Source organism: Bombus flavifrons, chromosome 3 (assembly GCF_040668555.2).
Source record: "Bombus flavifrons isolate JBK064 chromosome 3, iyBomFlav1_principal, whole genome shotgun sequence".
NCBI lineage: Eukaryota > Metazoa > Arthropoda > Insecta > Hymenoptera > Apidae > Bombus > Bombus flavifrons.
This window is the reverse complement of record NC_138444.1, coordinates 425,247-444,356: the sequence shown is the minus strand read 5'-3', so window position 1 is coordinate 444,356 and position 19,110 is coordinate 425,247. Positions and strand designations below refer to the sequence as shown.

The 19,110-nt window shown below is 27.3% G+C and overlaps 2 protein-coding genes across 8 annotated transcripts in view; one reads left to right on the top strand and one right to left on the bottom strand.

Annotated features, from left to right (window-relative positions):
- Ppt1 (Palmitoyl-protein thioesterase 1) overlaps positions 1 to 19,110 on the bottom strand; it is a 107,779-nt gene that overhangs the window by 1,513 nt on the left and 87,156 nt on the right. Inside the window, exons 1-7 of one of the 7 annotated variants that reach the window (XM_069109710.1) lie at positions 14,726 to 14,891; positions 14,532 to 14,605; positions 5,957 to 6,104; positions 4,802 to 4,911; positions 4,234 to 4,361; positions 3,218 to 3,376; positions 1,916 to 2,033 (exon numbers count right to left, since the gene is read on the bottom strand). In XM_069109710.1, the coding sequence (XP_068965811.1) occupies positions 1,916 to 2,033; positions 3,218 to 3,376; positions 4,234 to 4,361; positions 4,802 to 4,911; positions 5,957 to 6,056 (615 nt within the window). In that variant the 5' untranslated portion in view covers positions 6,057 to 6,104; positions 14,532 to 14,605; positions 14,726 to 14,891. The other 6 variants (XM_069109709.1, XM_069109714.1, XM_069109715.1 and 3 more) reach the window with 6 other exon arrangements.
- Positions 16,092 to 19,110, top strand: part of Crag (DENN domain-containing protein Crag) — a 44,538-nt gene continuing 41,519 nt past the window's right edge. Inside the window, exons 1-3 of the mRNA XM_069132626.1 lie at positions 16,092 to 16,602; positions 16,678 to 16,821; positions 16,966 to 17,296. Coding sequence (XP_068988727.1) covers positions 16,786 to 16,821; positions 16,966 to 17,296 — 367 coding nt within the window. The 5' untranslated portion in view covers positions 16,092 to 16,602; positions 16,678 to 16,785. The remainder of the gene's footprint in view (positions 16,603 to 16,677; positions 16,822 to 16,965; positions 17,297 to 19,110) is intronic.

Genomic DNA, 19,110 nt, shown 5'->3' with positions numbered 1-19,110 from the left:
AACCAGTAAAGAAGTAGAAAAATAAGTATGTAACCATAAATGAAGTTGGACATAAAATTGATGATTTTTAAAAAGATGTGTAGAAAATTTATCTAAATTTTCTCTTGTAGATAGTCGTAAGCGTCATTTAATTAAAGAAAAGAGCGATTTCATCAATCGTTCAATTCCAAGTTCCGCAATTAATACATTAAATATAAGGTCTATTATTTACATTAACAGCTGTTCAAGCTGTTCTTTTCGAAAGAAATACTACTCAATAGAATAGCACTTAAAGAATTTTTTCAATTAAAACAAATCCTGAAATTGTGAAACGCTACTGAATATGTGTTTGAAATGTAAATAAATCAAATGATTTAAATAAATAACAAAGAGACCGAAGGACGTATTTCAGTATTTTGCCATCTTACCACCAGAGGACTGAAATCTATGACACGCCTTCATTAGAATAAGTTCATGGGCCTACATATTATGTATAAAAATTAAGCGCAAATCTACGGAACAACTCGTGTCAGTAAGAGGAAGAAGTGATACTGCGCACGCAGTAATGGACGATCGCCGATTGGGGTTAGGTTGGGGTCATCGCAATTAGGGGTCATTGAATTTCATTATCATATTGTTAGAAACATAAATGAAAACTTGTTACCGATACACTCTTGTAAGAGCGTACTTGCTACGTCTGTATAATATTAATGCAAAAATGCATACTGAAAAAGGAAAGCTGTAACATTAAGAAAAAAGCATGATGAAGAATAATTGTACATATAACACTTCTTTTACTGTGTTAATTCCAAACTTCCTTCATTTTTATACATATCCTTTTTGACATCACAGAATTTTCTGCTGTCAATAATTATTGATCTCTTATTACAAATAAAAGCAATCAAAAAAAATATATCATATCTACCATTTATTTATTGATATACATATATTGTTTTATATATTGATGTACGTATATAGTTACTAAATTGCAATTCGTTCTTCGTATCTTTCTCTATGTAAAATAATAATAAAATAATAATTTTGTAAAATAATAATTTTAATATTAAGCACGTTATGATGTATTCTAAGGATTCAATTTATGTTTCATTTTATAAAAATGATATTTACCAGTCCATTTGAAATAAAGTACTTTTATTTTAATTCTTACATCCATGACCATGAAACGAGTGCCTTTCATTCGAAAAATTTGGCGCAGTAGAAAAAATTGGCGTCCATGTCCGCCTTACATAGCTCCGAAAATAGAAATAAATGACCTTTTGAAATTTTTAAAATTTTCCATACTTTCCTAAGTACATTGCAAATGCAATAACTAGAATAGAAAAAATACTTGGGCCTCAGTCAGATGGTAAATGTTAAACATTTCTTTTTTATCTATTCCACTCAAAGTTCGAATTGCGTTTCGGTATTCTAAACTATAATTGAAGGACAAAGTTTTATAATTATCATGTAGATCGAAAAATTATGTTCTGAATTGAAATTTGAAACAGAACAAAGTATTCTATTAGTAGTAACCTTTTCTTAAATTAGTAGAAAAATGAAAGAAACATTAGCGTGTACAGATACATAAAGTCTAACACCTGACTTGAGACCCAAGTTTGTTTTCTATTGAAGTTATTTCACTTATATGTATTTAGAAAAAAAGCCAAAGGTTAAAATAATTACAAAAAACTGTCATTTATATCCATTTTCGGAAGTGCTTGTGGCGGACTTTGACGTCATTTTTCCAGCCGATATCAAATTTTCCGAGCGAATGGCACTCATTTTAGTTATTAGGTGATAGAGCAGCAGCTACTAACAACTAGAACATGCAATAGTTATCTTTTTGAAACTAATAACTCACCTAGGAAACTTTCTTTATTAAATAATTGTCATTTTTAATACGATAAAGTGTTATGTAGACATATAGATATCTTACCTCATTAATATAACGCTCGTTATTGATGTCGGCCATAAACATACTTTTCTTTTTATATTCTTCTTCTTGGTATGGATCATGCCAATACGTTGCTTGAATAAATTTTCCTTGAACTGCTCTATAATGAAATAAAATACTTTTATAACATGAGTAACGAACTGAAATGAAAGTATTTATAAAAGAATATACACTTTATATTTTATATGTACTATGTAATAATTATATACATATAGGTATAAGTTATTGCTATTATATAAAAGTGTAAATTAATATAAATGTTAAAGAAACAATATTACAATCCCTTTCAAAAGGTATTTTATACTTTGTACACGACTTATACTTATTATTACTAATTAATGAGGTCTGATTATATCTAATAAATTTCCTATCACTTATAATACAAAAAATTGATACTATACAAATGAAATGTAAAACTTTATAAAAAAAAACGCTTTATTGGTAAAAGAGGTATGTATAAATACGGTAATTATTTAGAGAGCTAAGCTATCTTGGATTTCGATGATTTTTTGATATATTATCGGGAACATGATTCTAAACAACTTTCATCTATAAGTGTAGTCGCCGTTTGGTCTTATTCTACGAAATATTTACAAAAAGCTGCCAGTAACATTATAATGAATTCTGCCTATAATTGTGCGTTCGTGATAGCGTATAGGAACGTAAAAGGAATCTTTCGTCGATCACTGATGACCTGCATCGCGTTGAACGTGTTAATGACTCAATACTCATAGCAGCTTTTTCAGTCTTTATATTTTCCGAAAACATTAGTACGTTGAATGCGTAGAAATAATTACTTCTAAATATCAACTCGGGATAGTTTCATTCAACAACAAGCCAAAATGACTGCAAAATGGTACGCTAAGGCCCACTATCCATGAAGCGTCGCATTGATGCTAACAGTACGTTCCCATGCAGTGGTCATTATAAAGTAATGTGCAGCTCTCCATGAAACAGCAGCGAACTGTTTTTGTCATGCCGATTGGAGTTAACATTGTCAGTAGTTAGTACAGAGGCATAGATACGTTGCAACAATAAACGATGCACTTATGCTTCTATAAAGCGACGCTTCATGGACAGTGAACCTAACAAATGCAGAAAACAAAAATTAAATATGTAACTTCTAAAATCAACGAGTTATGCATCAAAATGCTGAAATTGTTAATTTGCAACCTAATATTTGTTATGATTGTGCACAACTTTATGTGTTACCTATTTAAATTAACATTATGTAGGTATGTAAGACATTGTAAGAAAACAAAAGTAAAAATTAAAAATCAATACTGTAAGTAGGCTCCATATTTGATTATGCGAGTTATATAGTTGCAAATCTTAGGTGTCAATGTTCCACAATTTGGCAATCCAAAAACGCCTTGATGTTGACCACCCAAGGAGATGAAATTCTTAACTGGGGGATTGGGGCATCTTTGAATTACCGCTCTCCTGTAATATATAAAGCATTAAATGATTATTCCAATATCATCTTTGTACATAACACATCTGTTATAAAATTGAATTTACTTTAGAAATACAAACATTTTTTTCAAGTTTCGTTAACCTGTTAACAAATTTATTGAACTTGTTTTGTTTTAAGTCATATTGTCGTTAGCCCAAATACCACTTATTGGGTGATTACGATAAATACAACCTTCAAATGATTTATGTATGTATTCATATAAGAGAATTAAGACTGTAATCTGACTAGGCTTAGTGTAGGTATACATATACACATACATACATATGTACGTATATATGTACTTATATATGTAAATCTGCTCGTGCATATATGCTCGTGTATGTACAATGTGCATGGTATACACACAGCGTGAGTCTACGCCTTTGAACACCTCCTACATCTTAAAATTCAGCATGAAATTTTTTATTATATCGCATAGTACTTGTAACGAAGAGCAACTTTGCAAAAAGAACTATAGGTCGCAATTCAACCGTTCTCTTGAAAAATAATGTTAATGATCCATTGTCCCTTGCACTGACATTATTTATATTATGTTTATATTTCGCAGTCAGATAGAAAGTAAATGACATAATATGTATTATATTAATGCGTCAAAATTGATTTTCTCGAAAACGAAGCCTTGTATTAAAAATTGTCATTCTACATTTTTGATACTTTTACACGATCACAATTATCGACCTTCGGCTTGTTGCACGATTTTCAATACACCCTGTATATCATTTACTAGATATCTATCTGTGAAATACAATAATAAACTCCTTTTACAGATAGATCACACCTTCCATCAAATACCTAATTTTGTTAATTTTCTCATAATACTTACAGAAATTGAGCACCTTGAGAAAATCCAATAGCATTATAACCGTTTTTAAGACGTTCATTTTTCAACAATTGTTGACAAACTTCTTGTATTTGCTCATTAATATTTCCAAAGTAACTATTTTCGACATCCTAAAATATTATAATAAAGTGTCAATAAACATTTAGCTTGCTGCCTAAAAAAACATTGGTTATTGGAACATCACTGACTAGTAACTATTAATGAGCAAAACTGAGATAGGTAAACATACAGTAACTCGCATTAATATTCGAATACTTATAGAATTTTCAAACATTATCTAACAGATTTATCTCGTCCTTTTTTAGTTAGAAAAAGTATGTACATTAAATAAATAAAATATATGTTTCTATCAACTACAATAGTTGGTACACTACAAATCCTTTCAAACATGAGTTAAATGGTGCTGAGGAGGGCACAATTTAATGTTACTGCAACTTTTTAACCATCTAGTTTAGATTGTTCAAAATTCAAAAAATATGTATCTATTTATGTACAATAAACTTAAGATGCTATTATTATATAAGTAATTAAGAATTACAAAAATACCTACCTCTATTTCATTATTTCCCAATCGAATAGAATACACATAAATGTTAGGTATTCTATTCTCTATCAATTTTTTTATGCCTCCCAAACTAAATGAAAAGCAGCAACTGTCTCCTGAAATTATATTATCTTTTAACCATAACATCTAGTATCTATTGTATAAACACGTGTTATTAGATTTATTACATGAAAAATTAAATATTAATGCTATTATAAAAAATGCTAATTACCGTGTGCTATCATCGTTTTGAAATAAAATAAAAGTAATATAAAAAATTAATAGTAACATTCATCTAATTTATGGTAGTTTAAGAGAAGTGATTTAGAATGTGAGATAGATAAAAAAACTAGTACTTATATTTTCGAATTCTATACGTCACGAACTACAAGATTGCAGAAAACAGGACAATAATTTTTGGTTTTCTAAAATAAAATTACGTCAGTCAGTTTCCAGCAGTCAGTTGTATGTAGTTGTATCGGTCTGTCAACTTCGAAATTTTATATCTCCATAGTGAATGGTGCGAACGACACAAGTTTTTAATACATAGATAATAGATAATAAGTCTTATTTTGAAAACGTCTCGAAGTCAGTTATAAAAATATGTAATAAAAGATGTAAGTTCCCGTTTGAAAATTTGAATATGATCTTCGCAGGAAGTTTCAAGGTCATCGCAAAATCAAATATTCAGGAATATAGTATGTCTCTCGCGATATCGTACACTTTTTGTCTGAAACATTTTTTCGTGTTATTCATATTTTTCGAGATATTTGAGTGTTCTCAGACAAATCGATCTGTACAGTAGAACTCCATTTATCCGAACTGACATCCATCACAATGCCCAATTTATCGAATACATATTTTCCTGTTATCTGAATTCAGGCCAGATAACGCACTGCTTCTATGAATAATGATTTTTGCCTTATTATGGTATTTGCCTATTTACAAAATTCAGCATAGCGAAATTCAAACTTAGCTTAACAAATTTCATATATGGAAATTAACTTCGATTACACGAATAATAAACAGCGAAGCTTGGAACTAGTGGGCACCTATTATCTGACTGATCCAGTTAGTCGACACGTCTTGTTTCTTAATTATGTCGGATAAATAGAGTTTTTCTATATAGGTACATTGTATAAAAAGGATGAAAAACATTACCCATTCCATGCCATAGAACAACTGGAGGAGAATCAATTTGCACGCCATCAAATTGACACATATACGAAAAAAAGAATAGTACTAGAATATATTTTCCCATTATTATGTAATTCCTTTTATACGAATGGATTGTACGAAACAATTATTCCTATAAAAGAAAGAAGTTATATAGTACTATAAAGAATTATCCTTGCATCGCTATTCAAATCTACTGTTACAAATTAATCTGGATCTACAAAGAAAGTACTACACAGCTCTAATTTGACATTTCGCCTTAGACCTTCTCAAATTTCTGTTTTGATGTTCAAAACCTGTTTGTTCTCAAGCCTGTTTTCACTATATCTCTTTCATCAAGAGTATTGGTAAGCGAGAACGATATAGCAAATTCATAAATTCATAAATAATTAGAGATAAAATAAGTAATTAGAGAATGAGAATTACGGTAAACTATATAGAGTTGTAGAGCTGTACTATGTCAACTGAGAACCTGTCCTTCCTTTGCGATACTGCAAAGAATTTTCCAAACTAATTAACTAGGAAAGAATCGAAAAATCAAATTTTTTTAACTAATTGAACGATTGGAACTATGCGTTTCAAAATTGTGTTAAAGTGAAAAGGTTAAACCTTTTTTATGCATTCATGTGTGCTATACGAAGCATTTAAAAACATTAATACTATTATGAAACTATTATAAAACTATTATGATTACATTGTTGAAGTTTCAAACAAATCTGAAAATATGTATAGAAGTTTCAAGATATGTATAGGAGTATGTAACTACACATAAGTATATTATATTTCGCAGAGTTCACGAAAATATTTAAACGATCGATTATCTACTATATTAATATAAGAATAAACCTCAATATTTAATAATACCGCCTGTTATATCCCTAAAATTGCTATTTATACTGTACACTAATTTTTTATTAAATATACTCGCAATAAACATTCCGCAACTTCTACTAAAGTCGTCCAAAAAGTAATATCTATTCTGAAATAACAATAATACAATTGCATTTTAAAAAGCTTTCTCTATTTATATTTTCAATACAATCGCCGCTCCTATTTTAATACTTATCGTAACATGAGATGAGCTTTATACGTATATATACGTATCTACGAAATTATATATGACGAAGGTATACAATATACATACACACACGCGCACACACACGCACACGCACATACACGCGCATAGACACACAATATATATATATATATATATATATATATATATATATATATATATATATAGTATATATATTGTATATATATTGTATATATATTGTATATATATATTGTATATATATATTGTATATATATTGTATATATATATTGTATACTTTCGTCATATACAATTTCAATACTTCCACTGCGAATTCACAGTTCGCATAACCATCGTTGCACACCGCGCCGTTCTTTTTCAGGCTGCGTCCGTTCCGTGTTCTTGCCGTGCCTCAGATTTTAAATGTAACGTTGAATTTACACTACTTCACTTTGAAGGAAGACAAGTTTACACATCATCCGCGCCGTGTCCGTTGGTCATTAATAGACACGACGTGTCCCGGATGCATTTGGTAGTTTGGCAATCTTCAATATTCTTTCTGTTTGCCTAACACAGCACGAATGACCACAGCGATCTCAACGTGTTTCGTCCGTGCATGACGCTATCTTTTGTAGCGAAGAACACTTGATGCGAAGACTGCGTACCGCCTAATTATATACAGTATTCTTATACTGTGTCACGCTGAAGAGATTCGTAAAATTTCTGTCCGTGATCTATTAGTCGTTTGTAAAAATGAAATTTTCTTTTTCCTTTACGGTTTTTATAACGGATGTACGTTGAATCGGTCTTTTATTCTTTTGTCGCTTTACTTCTTCTTCCTCTTTTTCATCCAAAAGTTATTAGCTATTAGTAATAGCTATCATAGCTAACAATAGGTTTTCAATTGGAAAGAGGTACATCTCGGATGGTCCCCGGTGTAAATATTAACGCATAAACATCCGGACACGGAACGGATACGGCTTGATCGTGTATAAATGGACTTTAAATCATCGTCTCCTGCAAAGTATTGTCCTTCCAAAAACTCTTTCAATTTTGTAGAAAAATAGTAACTGGCTCGTTTACTGCGTCCAACATTTTTAATGAAATCGCAGGCACTATGCCTTAAGTTCTCTCCACAGTAATGAGAGGTTGGAATGCTTACAATCACATCCTCTACAATCACTGTCGTACCAATGATTCATAATCCTATTGTTGTAAACTGTTCTTTTTTTAATTTCTTTTGCATGAACGTTTTCTGCATTCAAAAAGCGTAGCGGTGCGACAGTGCGGCCGCATTTCATTTTCGGTGGGATTTTCAATTCGTATCACTAGTTTGAATGTATGAAACAACGACAGTAATAATTACTTAAATACAAAATTTACTATGATTAACGTATGAATGAAGCTAGTTGATCTTTTAGCATATTCCATCTTTTGTACATTACTATGTATTCTATGTGCATTTTCAGCCTAATTTTAAAGTGAATTAATATGATCATGACAGTCGTGTCACATTACGATGTTAATAAATTCTCGGAATGTTTGATATAACATACAATATGGACGTAAAGCTTTTCTATGATAAATGTTTAAATAGAATACTCTTGCGAGAGTATATGTACACTTGTACATTAATGTACAGTGGCTCACGAAAGTATTCGAACACTCTCAGAATCTTTGAATCTATACAGGGTGGTTGGTAAATGGTGATACAAGCGGAAAGGGGGTGATTCTACGCGAAAAAAGAAGTCGAAAATATAGAATAAAAATTTTTCGTTTGAGGCTTTGTTTTCGAGAAAATCGACTTTGAATTTTCGCTCGGTACGCGTGCGGTACGTTATAACGGATCTCACTGTAGATCGTTGTCTCGATGGAAAAATTAAAAAAAAAAAATTTTTATTCTATATTTTCGACTTCTTTTTTCGCGTAGAATCACCCCCTTTCCGCTTGTACCACCAGTTACCAACCACCCTGTATATATTATACAAAACCACTGTGACATCGTGACTGACATTTAAGAACACTTTTGTGAAATGTTGAGTATTTGCAATCGACACGAAACTATGGTTAGTTCTGCTGCCTTTAATTGTTTATACTGTTTTAAAATGATTTAAAAATTGAAAAAAATAATTGGATGATCTTTCTGTCAACCAAATATATATTATCAATGTTTCTTATAGCTCAGTCAAACATTTCGTCCAAAACCATAGTTTAATTTTCATGTTTTCATGTTTCAAACTTGTAAATGCAACAAATTTTTGAGCAGTTCCATCAACATCATTATAAAATTTCTTATTATGCGCATTTGCAAAACAATTGCAGTTCTGTATCAATATAAAAATCGTAAATATACCTATTAATGTCTTAAAGCATCTTATAAATTCGCATAGGCTAACTAAAGATTAGTAAAAAAGATTGCTCTCTTTTACTAATTCAAAAAGTGATCATTGCAGTTAGAAAGATCGATTGTCAGAAAATGATCGCGGACGATCACGTCGTCCGGGGAAAAATATAGACAAAGGCAAAAACGCGACAAATGTGATCGCGTGTAAGTGCTTGTGTGTGTATACTAGGTGTGTCGTGCGTGCGCGCGCAATCTATACATAGTACATTTTTGTACTCCGCTAAAATATTTATTATATGTTTATATTACAGTTTATCACGTTACTATCAAAATATTATAATTCCTCAAATTAGAATTGATTACTAATATATAATGTAATCTCAAGGCACAAACAAAAGCCTGTTATAGGCTATGGTTAAGAAGATAAATATTCACTAATTGTAATAATGACATATGTAGCGAAATGAGATATATACCCATCGAACAGTCGCAGTTCGATAAGGAATAAAGAATTAAGAGTATAATCGAACGTGTTTTTCATTGAATAATCGTGATTTCATAATACATATTTTTATTTACATTGTATTATATCATTAAAATATACCTATTCGTTATATAGTAAAACGTGTACATATGTCCCTACCAACACAACTAATACGTCAAATAATAATGATATAATGACCAAGTTATAAAAGAGTTAAAATTGTAGAAAATAAATAAAAGCGTAGCTCAAAACTATATCATCTGATGAAACACAAACGACTGCATTTCCTCAATCACGATACTGCACGACTTCATTACTACCGAGTCGAAAATTAATACCGACAAGATATTCGATTGACATCACTCATAATCAGTTTAACACTGAAAACCGATCGGCTAGATTGACTGACCCATAGACTTATGGTCTACATATGCATCTATGTTTTTACGTATGCATACTTAACAATAAATCACCATATACTACCAAAGAACTAAATTACCAATCTGACTTGATTACAACTTTATAATCAACCCGCGAATTTAAAAAAGTGTAAGTAGAAAGATCACAAAATATAAAAATATTTTGTTCGTTTTTTTTAATATTTAACCGGTGGTCAAATAAACAATACCTTTTATTGTAGAAATGACTACGAATAAAATAAAAGATTAATTTCGAAGTACAATGGATTATGAAATAAATCTTTCATCAGTTAAAAACAAGAAGGAATGAAATTCGTATATTTTTCAGTTGCGGAAAATAACAGCTTTTTACGAAGGTAATTTTTGTAAAAATCGACAACTTAAAAATGTTCCCTATTCTCATATAGCATAATGTGAACAAAATTAAACATCCAGAAAAAAGAAGTCCGATTAGATTAGATCGGAGTTCTATTTCGGATAGGTTTTGATTAAATCTAGCATCAAATGCAACATGAAGTAGTGTCGAAAATTTGTTATAAAGGCATTTTGCAAATGCATGAATTGTCAGAACTGAGATTTCGTATGTTTATGTTCAGAGTATCCTTTTTCACCTTTGGATAGGGAAGATAAAATATACGTGCAAGAATTACTCATAATCCTCATTACTTACAAAAGGTTCATTACATTGAAGATAATATTCGTAGAAATTTTATTTGTTCTATTTTCTACCTTATTGTAATTACTTAACATAAAAAATAATTACATATTATCTCGATTAATCACTTTATTGAACTAACAGATCTATTAAAAACATCATTCATTTAACAATATTTAAAAACATACATTATGTAAATAACGGCATTAAGAAACAAAAACATATTTAGCATTATTTGCAAAATAATGTTTTTATGTTTTGAATAACAATGTTTTCCAGGCCAATGATAATTTTAAATAAGGGGAAGTAATAATATTACAATTTCATTCAAAAAACTATATATGTATTTCAATTTCTGAATACATGAAATAAATTAAATATTTTTGTGGTACTAAGAAATATCTGCTTCTAACTGCAATCTATATTAAAGTTTTACCATATTATAACTGATTATAGTAAAACTTTTTCATATAAAAAGATTTCATATAAATATTTTCTGTTTTATTCTTCTTCGATCTAATATTATGAAGGTTTAAAAACTGATTATAATTTTTTATGCTTGCAAATTTAACCTACAATAGTAGAATCCTGTCTTAATAAATTAGTTTTAATTTCAAACTCATAAGCTATAATTAATAAAATATGATAAATTTTATGATGATAAGATAATTAATAAAATATTAAAAAAACAAATACAAATGATATAATAAAAATAAACTATTTTTCAAAAAATACATTAACAAAACTTTTATGTAAGTAATTTTATACTTTGATTTGTGTATGCTATTTGATGTATGCATGTAAATGTTAAAACTAACACGTATATATGTATATAATTAAAGTTGAACTCCTTATATTAAAACTATTATTATCATTTTCTAATATTTATTGTATTTGTAGGTAAAGGTTAGTATAAAAAATTTATTATGACATGATATAAAATTGTTAAGTAGTTGAAAAATATAGAACAAAATGTATATTATAAGTATTATACATACTGTATAACAGATGTCACTACGCAATGAGTATTTTTAAACTAAATATTTTTATTCTTATCTTTATAAGACAATGTTAAAAATTTGTATCTTACATAGTTGTTTATAAAAAATTTCTTGTGGCTTAAAGCAAGATTAATACTATATAATAATAATGAGCTTCTTTACCATTTACCAATGATTATTTATTGGTATTTTATAGGTTATGTATGGTTATCCTAAAATTTATGACACTATGAAAATTTGGCATAATTGAATGAAATATATGTTAAATTATAGCAAGTAATTATACAATTAAACTGAATAATGGAACTTCTGCAATCAATATAAGTTATATATTCATTCATATGTATCTACTTACATACATATATCCAACAAGCCGTTTCGGTTTCATGAAATACTGAAACTTTATTATACTTACGTTTAGATTAACCTTAACTTGATATAGTATGCAGACAATACAAAGTGTAAATAGTATACATATATACATATGTATATTATTGTATATACATATCTAAATAATAATATTAAGTCCTAATTACACGATCGTTAAAAAAATAGTGAAACGATGAATAAGGCAAAGATTGTAACTAACCAATGTAAACAGGCTACTTTCACTTTAAAATAATAAAAATTAGACAATTTTACAGATATCATTCTAGTTTTCCCTTGGTCACGAACGTTTCTGATAATCATTTCAGATAAAACATATATATTCATAACTACTGTTATTAATGTAAAAATACTACATTTACTTTCATTGTAAGATATATGTCATAAATATTAATTTAATACAATTTTTTACTATTTATATATTGAACTAACGTTGATTTAATGTAGTTTTTATCACTTACATAACATTGATACTACGATAAAATTTATTTAATATAATGACGAACATTTTAACATCTTATTTTTACTAGATATTGATATCAAATTGTGATTCTATTTTGCAATTAAATGTTTTCATAATTGCAAAAAAACATAAGTAAGTAGTAATAAACATAAAAAACCATTTTATAGAAAATGATATATATTGTATATGTACTCTCAACTAGGATTTTTAGAAATAACCTTTCTACTAAATAAATTATATTTGCTATTTATTTGGTATATTCTGATAAAGTTATTAATTGGATGTATTAATAAAATTAGATAGAAATACTCCCAAGATATTGAAAAGAACTTATGAACCCTTTAAATTTTATAAAATAAGAGAATATAAGAAAAAAATATGGTTATAATTGATGATAATATATCTGTAATGTAAATTTAATTTTAGAGAATCAATAAATTTTAAATTTAATGGTTTTTATCACAAACTGCCTTCGTGTACTACATTGATAAATTAAGAAAATTTATGAAACTAGTATACATGTATATAGTTTTAGTTAAAAGAGCTAAATGTAAAAGCCATGTATTTCTTTCAACAGAATGTATTTATGTATATGAAAAAATCTAAAAACGTTAATCTTCAGAAATTATATGTATTAGAATATAATCAAACTTTTGTCTGAAATACATTTTTGAAAAGCAATAGAAACTTATAACATTTCATGATAATAATACATTATTTAAACTATATGAATTTATCTGCTAGACTTAAGTTATTAGTCATTATATTATTATTGAATATAATATAAATTGGTCACTTCTGTGATTTTTTGTAGTTTATAATTTCAAATTCTTTTTTGATGGTTTTATATAGGTAGCTAAATTTTCATCCTATTATACATATACATGTATATTTTGGCAAAATAACCTTAAAAAGAAAAACTGATGATGAATCTAAAGGTATAAAAAATTATTACATACCAATGTCTCTTTTACTTCCATTATAGGTGCAATAATCTTTAGCCTGTTATTAATGATGGGAAAAAATGAAAGGCTGCACAGAGCTATGTAATTTGATATATTTTAAGCAGCCCCAGACTTGCATTTCTAATTTCCACATTCTGGTTGTGTCTCCCCAAAATTATGCATTCACTTTAGGTAGTGAAAAATCATATTCATTTGAATGTCTTGATTGTTCGTTGGATGTAATTAATTCACCCAAACTATAAACAATTTCTTTTGTGTAACCAATTTCTAGAAACTCTTCTTTTGCAAGATGTAAACATTTCATTTAAAAATTGATGAACTGGTCAACTAGTGTGAAATGGAATACCATTATTGACTAATTCAATAATTTTTTTATTTAAAATCTAACGCCAATGTATAATCTTAGAAGAAAGCTTGGCTTAATTAAATGTACAAATGAGAGTTCACAGCTGCTTAGTCAGAAAGAAAGAAAGAAACGAAAATATGAGATACATAATGGTGGATCTGGGATATCTATTTGCAAAAATCTACAATAGACGCTATTTTCCCTGCATTGGGTTTTTTGCAACAGTTGATATGTGATCCATGGTTCCTTCTAAATTTTGTATCCTTATGATAAAATATGATGCAATAAAAAAATTTTGACATTGAATTTCATATCTTGTACATGTGTATATCTTCACCACTTCAAGTAATAAGCAAAAACAATACACAAAAATTGTATGATTATATCAAAATAGAAAAAACAATAAATTTTGAAAGTAAAAGCGAGAGCATACTAAGATATATATATTTATCCTAGAACGTACCGTTCCCGGATATTAGATTTCATTCCATTTTATTATTTTCATTCTTATCCTTAAAGTCTTTCATGTAAGAAATCCTGAAAAATGTTTTATGCATGTATAATACATATATTGAGTAACACTTCTTAAATTATATATTAAGGGAAGCGGACACGAAAAGTAGAATAAACATTGGCTCTTTATATTTTATTACTAACATAATTGCACTATAACTATTTATCACAACACTACTCAGATACTTTATACGTAATTACTTAATTATTACAATAAATCTTATATATTACTTGGATTATTATTCCGTTTTTCTATCAGAGATTTCTCTCTGACATTATAATCGTATTACCAACATCCAACTCCAACAACTAACGAATTAGTGTTGCCAATTTTTGTACAACTAACTAAAATACCAGATATTACCAACATTACCAATAACACCAATAATATCAGGGGATATAAGTATATGGCGTGATCGTATATATATATATATATATATATATATATATATATATATATATATATACGACTATATAACCATGGAATGCCGTAGACGTGGATTAATGGAGCATGCACTGTAAGCTGCACTAGGCTCTGACATAATAAATTGAATGCTTATTCAATATTGTGCGGAATATTAAAAATTATTAAAATATAAAACAGATGTATATTTAACCCCACAATTTTTAAATAAAGCTATTTTATTATTTCTTCTTTATTATTACTGGATATCTGTTATTCGTCTTACCTTATGTTCCTTTCCTTGGTTAACTTATGAAAGTATTTTTCTCTGGCTTTTTAAATACTTATGGTTTAGCTTCGGTGATACTACATACATGTTTGCGTGTGTGCGTAGGTAGAGATATTTTACATCTAAATATACATACACACATACATAAATAATTATCTACACAAATTTTTATTAATTTTGTTATTTTATATCAAATGTGAGTATAGTTAATGATGAATGATAATATTTTCCTAGTTTTGTTTTTATTCATCACTGAAAAATATTATTAATGTTTAGTTTCAAAAAGAATACCAGATAATATTTACATATATATATTAGAAAATTATAAAAAGAATAATTTCTAACAAATTAAATAAAATTAAATCTAAATAAATACACATTCTGTATTATCTGTACCAGTTGTATTTATTATACGTACATTAAGTATATACGTATATTATCTATTATAATAATATTCTTTCATTTAATATCTCTATATATATATATATATATGTATACATATATATACATATATATACTCATACATTTGTTATTTACATCGTATATTTAAAACTCTTGAGAATTATTATAAATATAAAAAATAGCAACATGTACATATATATATATATATATATGTATATATTAGTATATATATTATTTCAAAGAAAAATAATAATAGATTACATTTACTTATGCTAATATATAAAGATATGCATAGTTTAAAAAGTTGATACTTGTGAAATTTTTAAATATCTTCTCTTTTATAATTTTCAATTGAATAATTCGTTGATGCGTATTTAAAAACAACAAAGTGGAAACATAATATAGAAAAATTTTAGTTCTTAATACAAAATTTGCGTCACATTTCAATAACGTCACTCGTGATTAGAGTAAACGCGTATAAGATATGTAGTTGGTATGACACATAGCCTAGAAATATTTAACTTTCAAAACGACTTGTGCAGAACGTTTTGTTGTGATTATTATGTAAAATATTTGTGAAAACCTACAAACACTACAACTAGTACTATTTTAATTTTTGTGATTTAATATTTACTTTCTGAATTTTCCCATCAACTTTAGAAAAACATGATCATTTATTTCATAACTTTTTGCATTTACACGAAAACTCATGTACAATTTAAATCAGCATGTGTGTAATTCTGGATTTCCAGAAAATACGTTTTTAGCAGGATAATTGTGAAAATTGTAAATATACGAACAAATATATACTTATTTTCCTCAAAATTTAAGTTTAATGTTTGTATTAAGTGATAACCTTGGGAAGTTTGAGACAAAGATATAGTTGAAAAAAAACTGAATGATTGGAATAAATATATTCTACAGGAGGTAACTTCGTAAGAAGTATTTTATTAATATAATTATTAGTGTGTTTAAGTAACGATTAATTCTATGCATTTATAGGATGTTTCTGAAAAATAATGATTATTGGTCAAATGCAATTGTTTTTACTAATCATCAATAAGAGTAATATTTAAGATACATGAGGGAAGATAAAAAAGGATTTTTTCAATGCCATGTGAAGATCAGTTTTGTTATTTAAAGTTGGTAAATTTATTTTGAATTACTATAAAATTATTTATTATACTGTGCCATGTATTATATATTACAGTGCATTATAGTATATTTATTAAACTATGTCATACGTAATATATTACGTAGTATGTTATACTATTAAATTTCAATAATTAGATAATCATGGACGAAAGGAGGGTAGCAGACTACTTTGTTATTGCTGGTTTATCAGGGCAAGACAATGATTTTGATAATGATAATGAAAATGACCAGTTAGAAGATTGGTATCAAGAAGGAACACATGTAAAAGACACAAATATGAAACCTCCTATTACTGATCTTGCTATTATATTTCCGGCATTGGGTGAAAAATGTCCAGAAGGGTATGTTTTGTTAGAACATACTGTTTCAGGGTTACCTGCAGACTTAAATCATGGAAGTTTAAGAACAAATGAATGTTTCTTATGTTATCGACGAGGGCGTGATAAACCACCATTAGTTGATATAGGTAAGATAAAAGTTTTAAAATATCATCTAAGCTATTGAGAACCTTTATTAAGTGTTTTTTATAATAACAGGTATATTGCGTTTTATAATTAGGCAGTAAATGAAAATAAAAGTTTTGTTAATGAATGAAGTAGAAAATTTTTATTTGTTTTTTAATTTTCTTACTGTATTTAAAAAATTAGAATGATAAAATTGTATTGCTTGATTTTCATTAGACAGTATCGAAATATATAATCAATAATCGTTATCTTATTAAATTTGAACATATATAATATTATACTTAGGTACGTTACCAGGTTCATTATAACTTGTTAGACTTACATTTTCATCTTGTTCAATGTGAAATGAAAGATAATTGTGTTCAGTTTTTAATTATTAATATTTGAGTTTTTCGTCATACTTATAAATTGTGTTGCATTCTGTTTATATTATACTCTGTTGCTGTATATTTTATATTACATGCCTATATAACATATTTTATAACTACAAATTTTGTTAATTGTTCATATATCATTATATCTTGTAATCTTTATATTTAAAATGTATCGTAATTTAAAAAACATTTACTGCAATATGTGAAAACGCTAGTTAATTATATCAATTTAATTTATGTTGCCAAAATAATATAACAAAATTCTTAGAAAAAAGAATATGCAGTATTTGCAACTTATATATGGGACAAATCATTAAACAAATTTTCACAAAAGGTGAAGATATTGTAATGTATTAAAATATATTCTGTTTTGAAGATATGTTTCTTAATTAAGTATATATTTTACATTTTTCATAATATTGTTTTAATTTCTTATTGAAGTTGATAGGAATTTTGTTAACTTACACTTTTTTGAGAACAGATATTGAAAACATTAGTAGTTTGTACAAAAGTTTTACATATTATTTGAAATTAAATTTTAAATTTTGATAAAGTGTATGTGTTTGTGGAATATAATGAGTTTGAAATAACTTTATAGAACTCAATAAGATACAATCATTAAGTCAGGTATCATAGTTCTACGACCTTTCAATCTTTAGATTCTACTTGTAAAATTATGTGAGACAGAAAGCTTATTTTACTCATGTTGAAACCAAGGATACTTATAACGTACTTAAGTAATAAATAAGTTTGAAATTCTCTTGAAGATATATCCATTTTTTGTAACCAATGAAAGTATATGATAACTTTCTAAAAACAAGTCATTTTTAGATTTTCGTCAAATACTTTGGGAAAAGTATGTTAATATAAAATAATGTAGGAAAGTAAAACATTGGATTAGAAATTAACATTGGATTAGAAAGAACATTGGATTATTAATATATTTCTTGTATTAATATTCAAATAGGAGACATCAATGTGATTTGTTTATTATTGATATTCAGTACATCAATACGTGTATATATATATATATATATATATATATATTTATGCCTTATTGTACTTTTATCAGTTTGTAAATTATATGTCATACATAAAAATTATACACATTTGTTTTTATAATTTTAAATTTGATACTTATGTGATTACTTATCTTTGCAAATGATAAGAAAACTGTAAAAGTTATTATTTGCACTATTATAGTAATATTATATCAATATTTCGAAAATTTGCATTTTTTAAAATTGAAAAAAAATTAACGAACTAAAATGAAATTTTAATATCAGTGATATTTAGCTATTATGTTGTTAAAACTTTGTTTTAGTTGTTAAAATAAGTTTTTTTAATAATTGGGCTTTTTAACATTTTTGCATTTCAGATTTTAATTTTGAAAGTGTAGCAATTCAATATTACCATACTCTTTTATATATATTTGGCTCAAC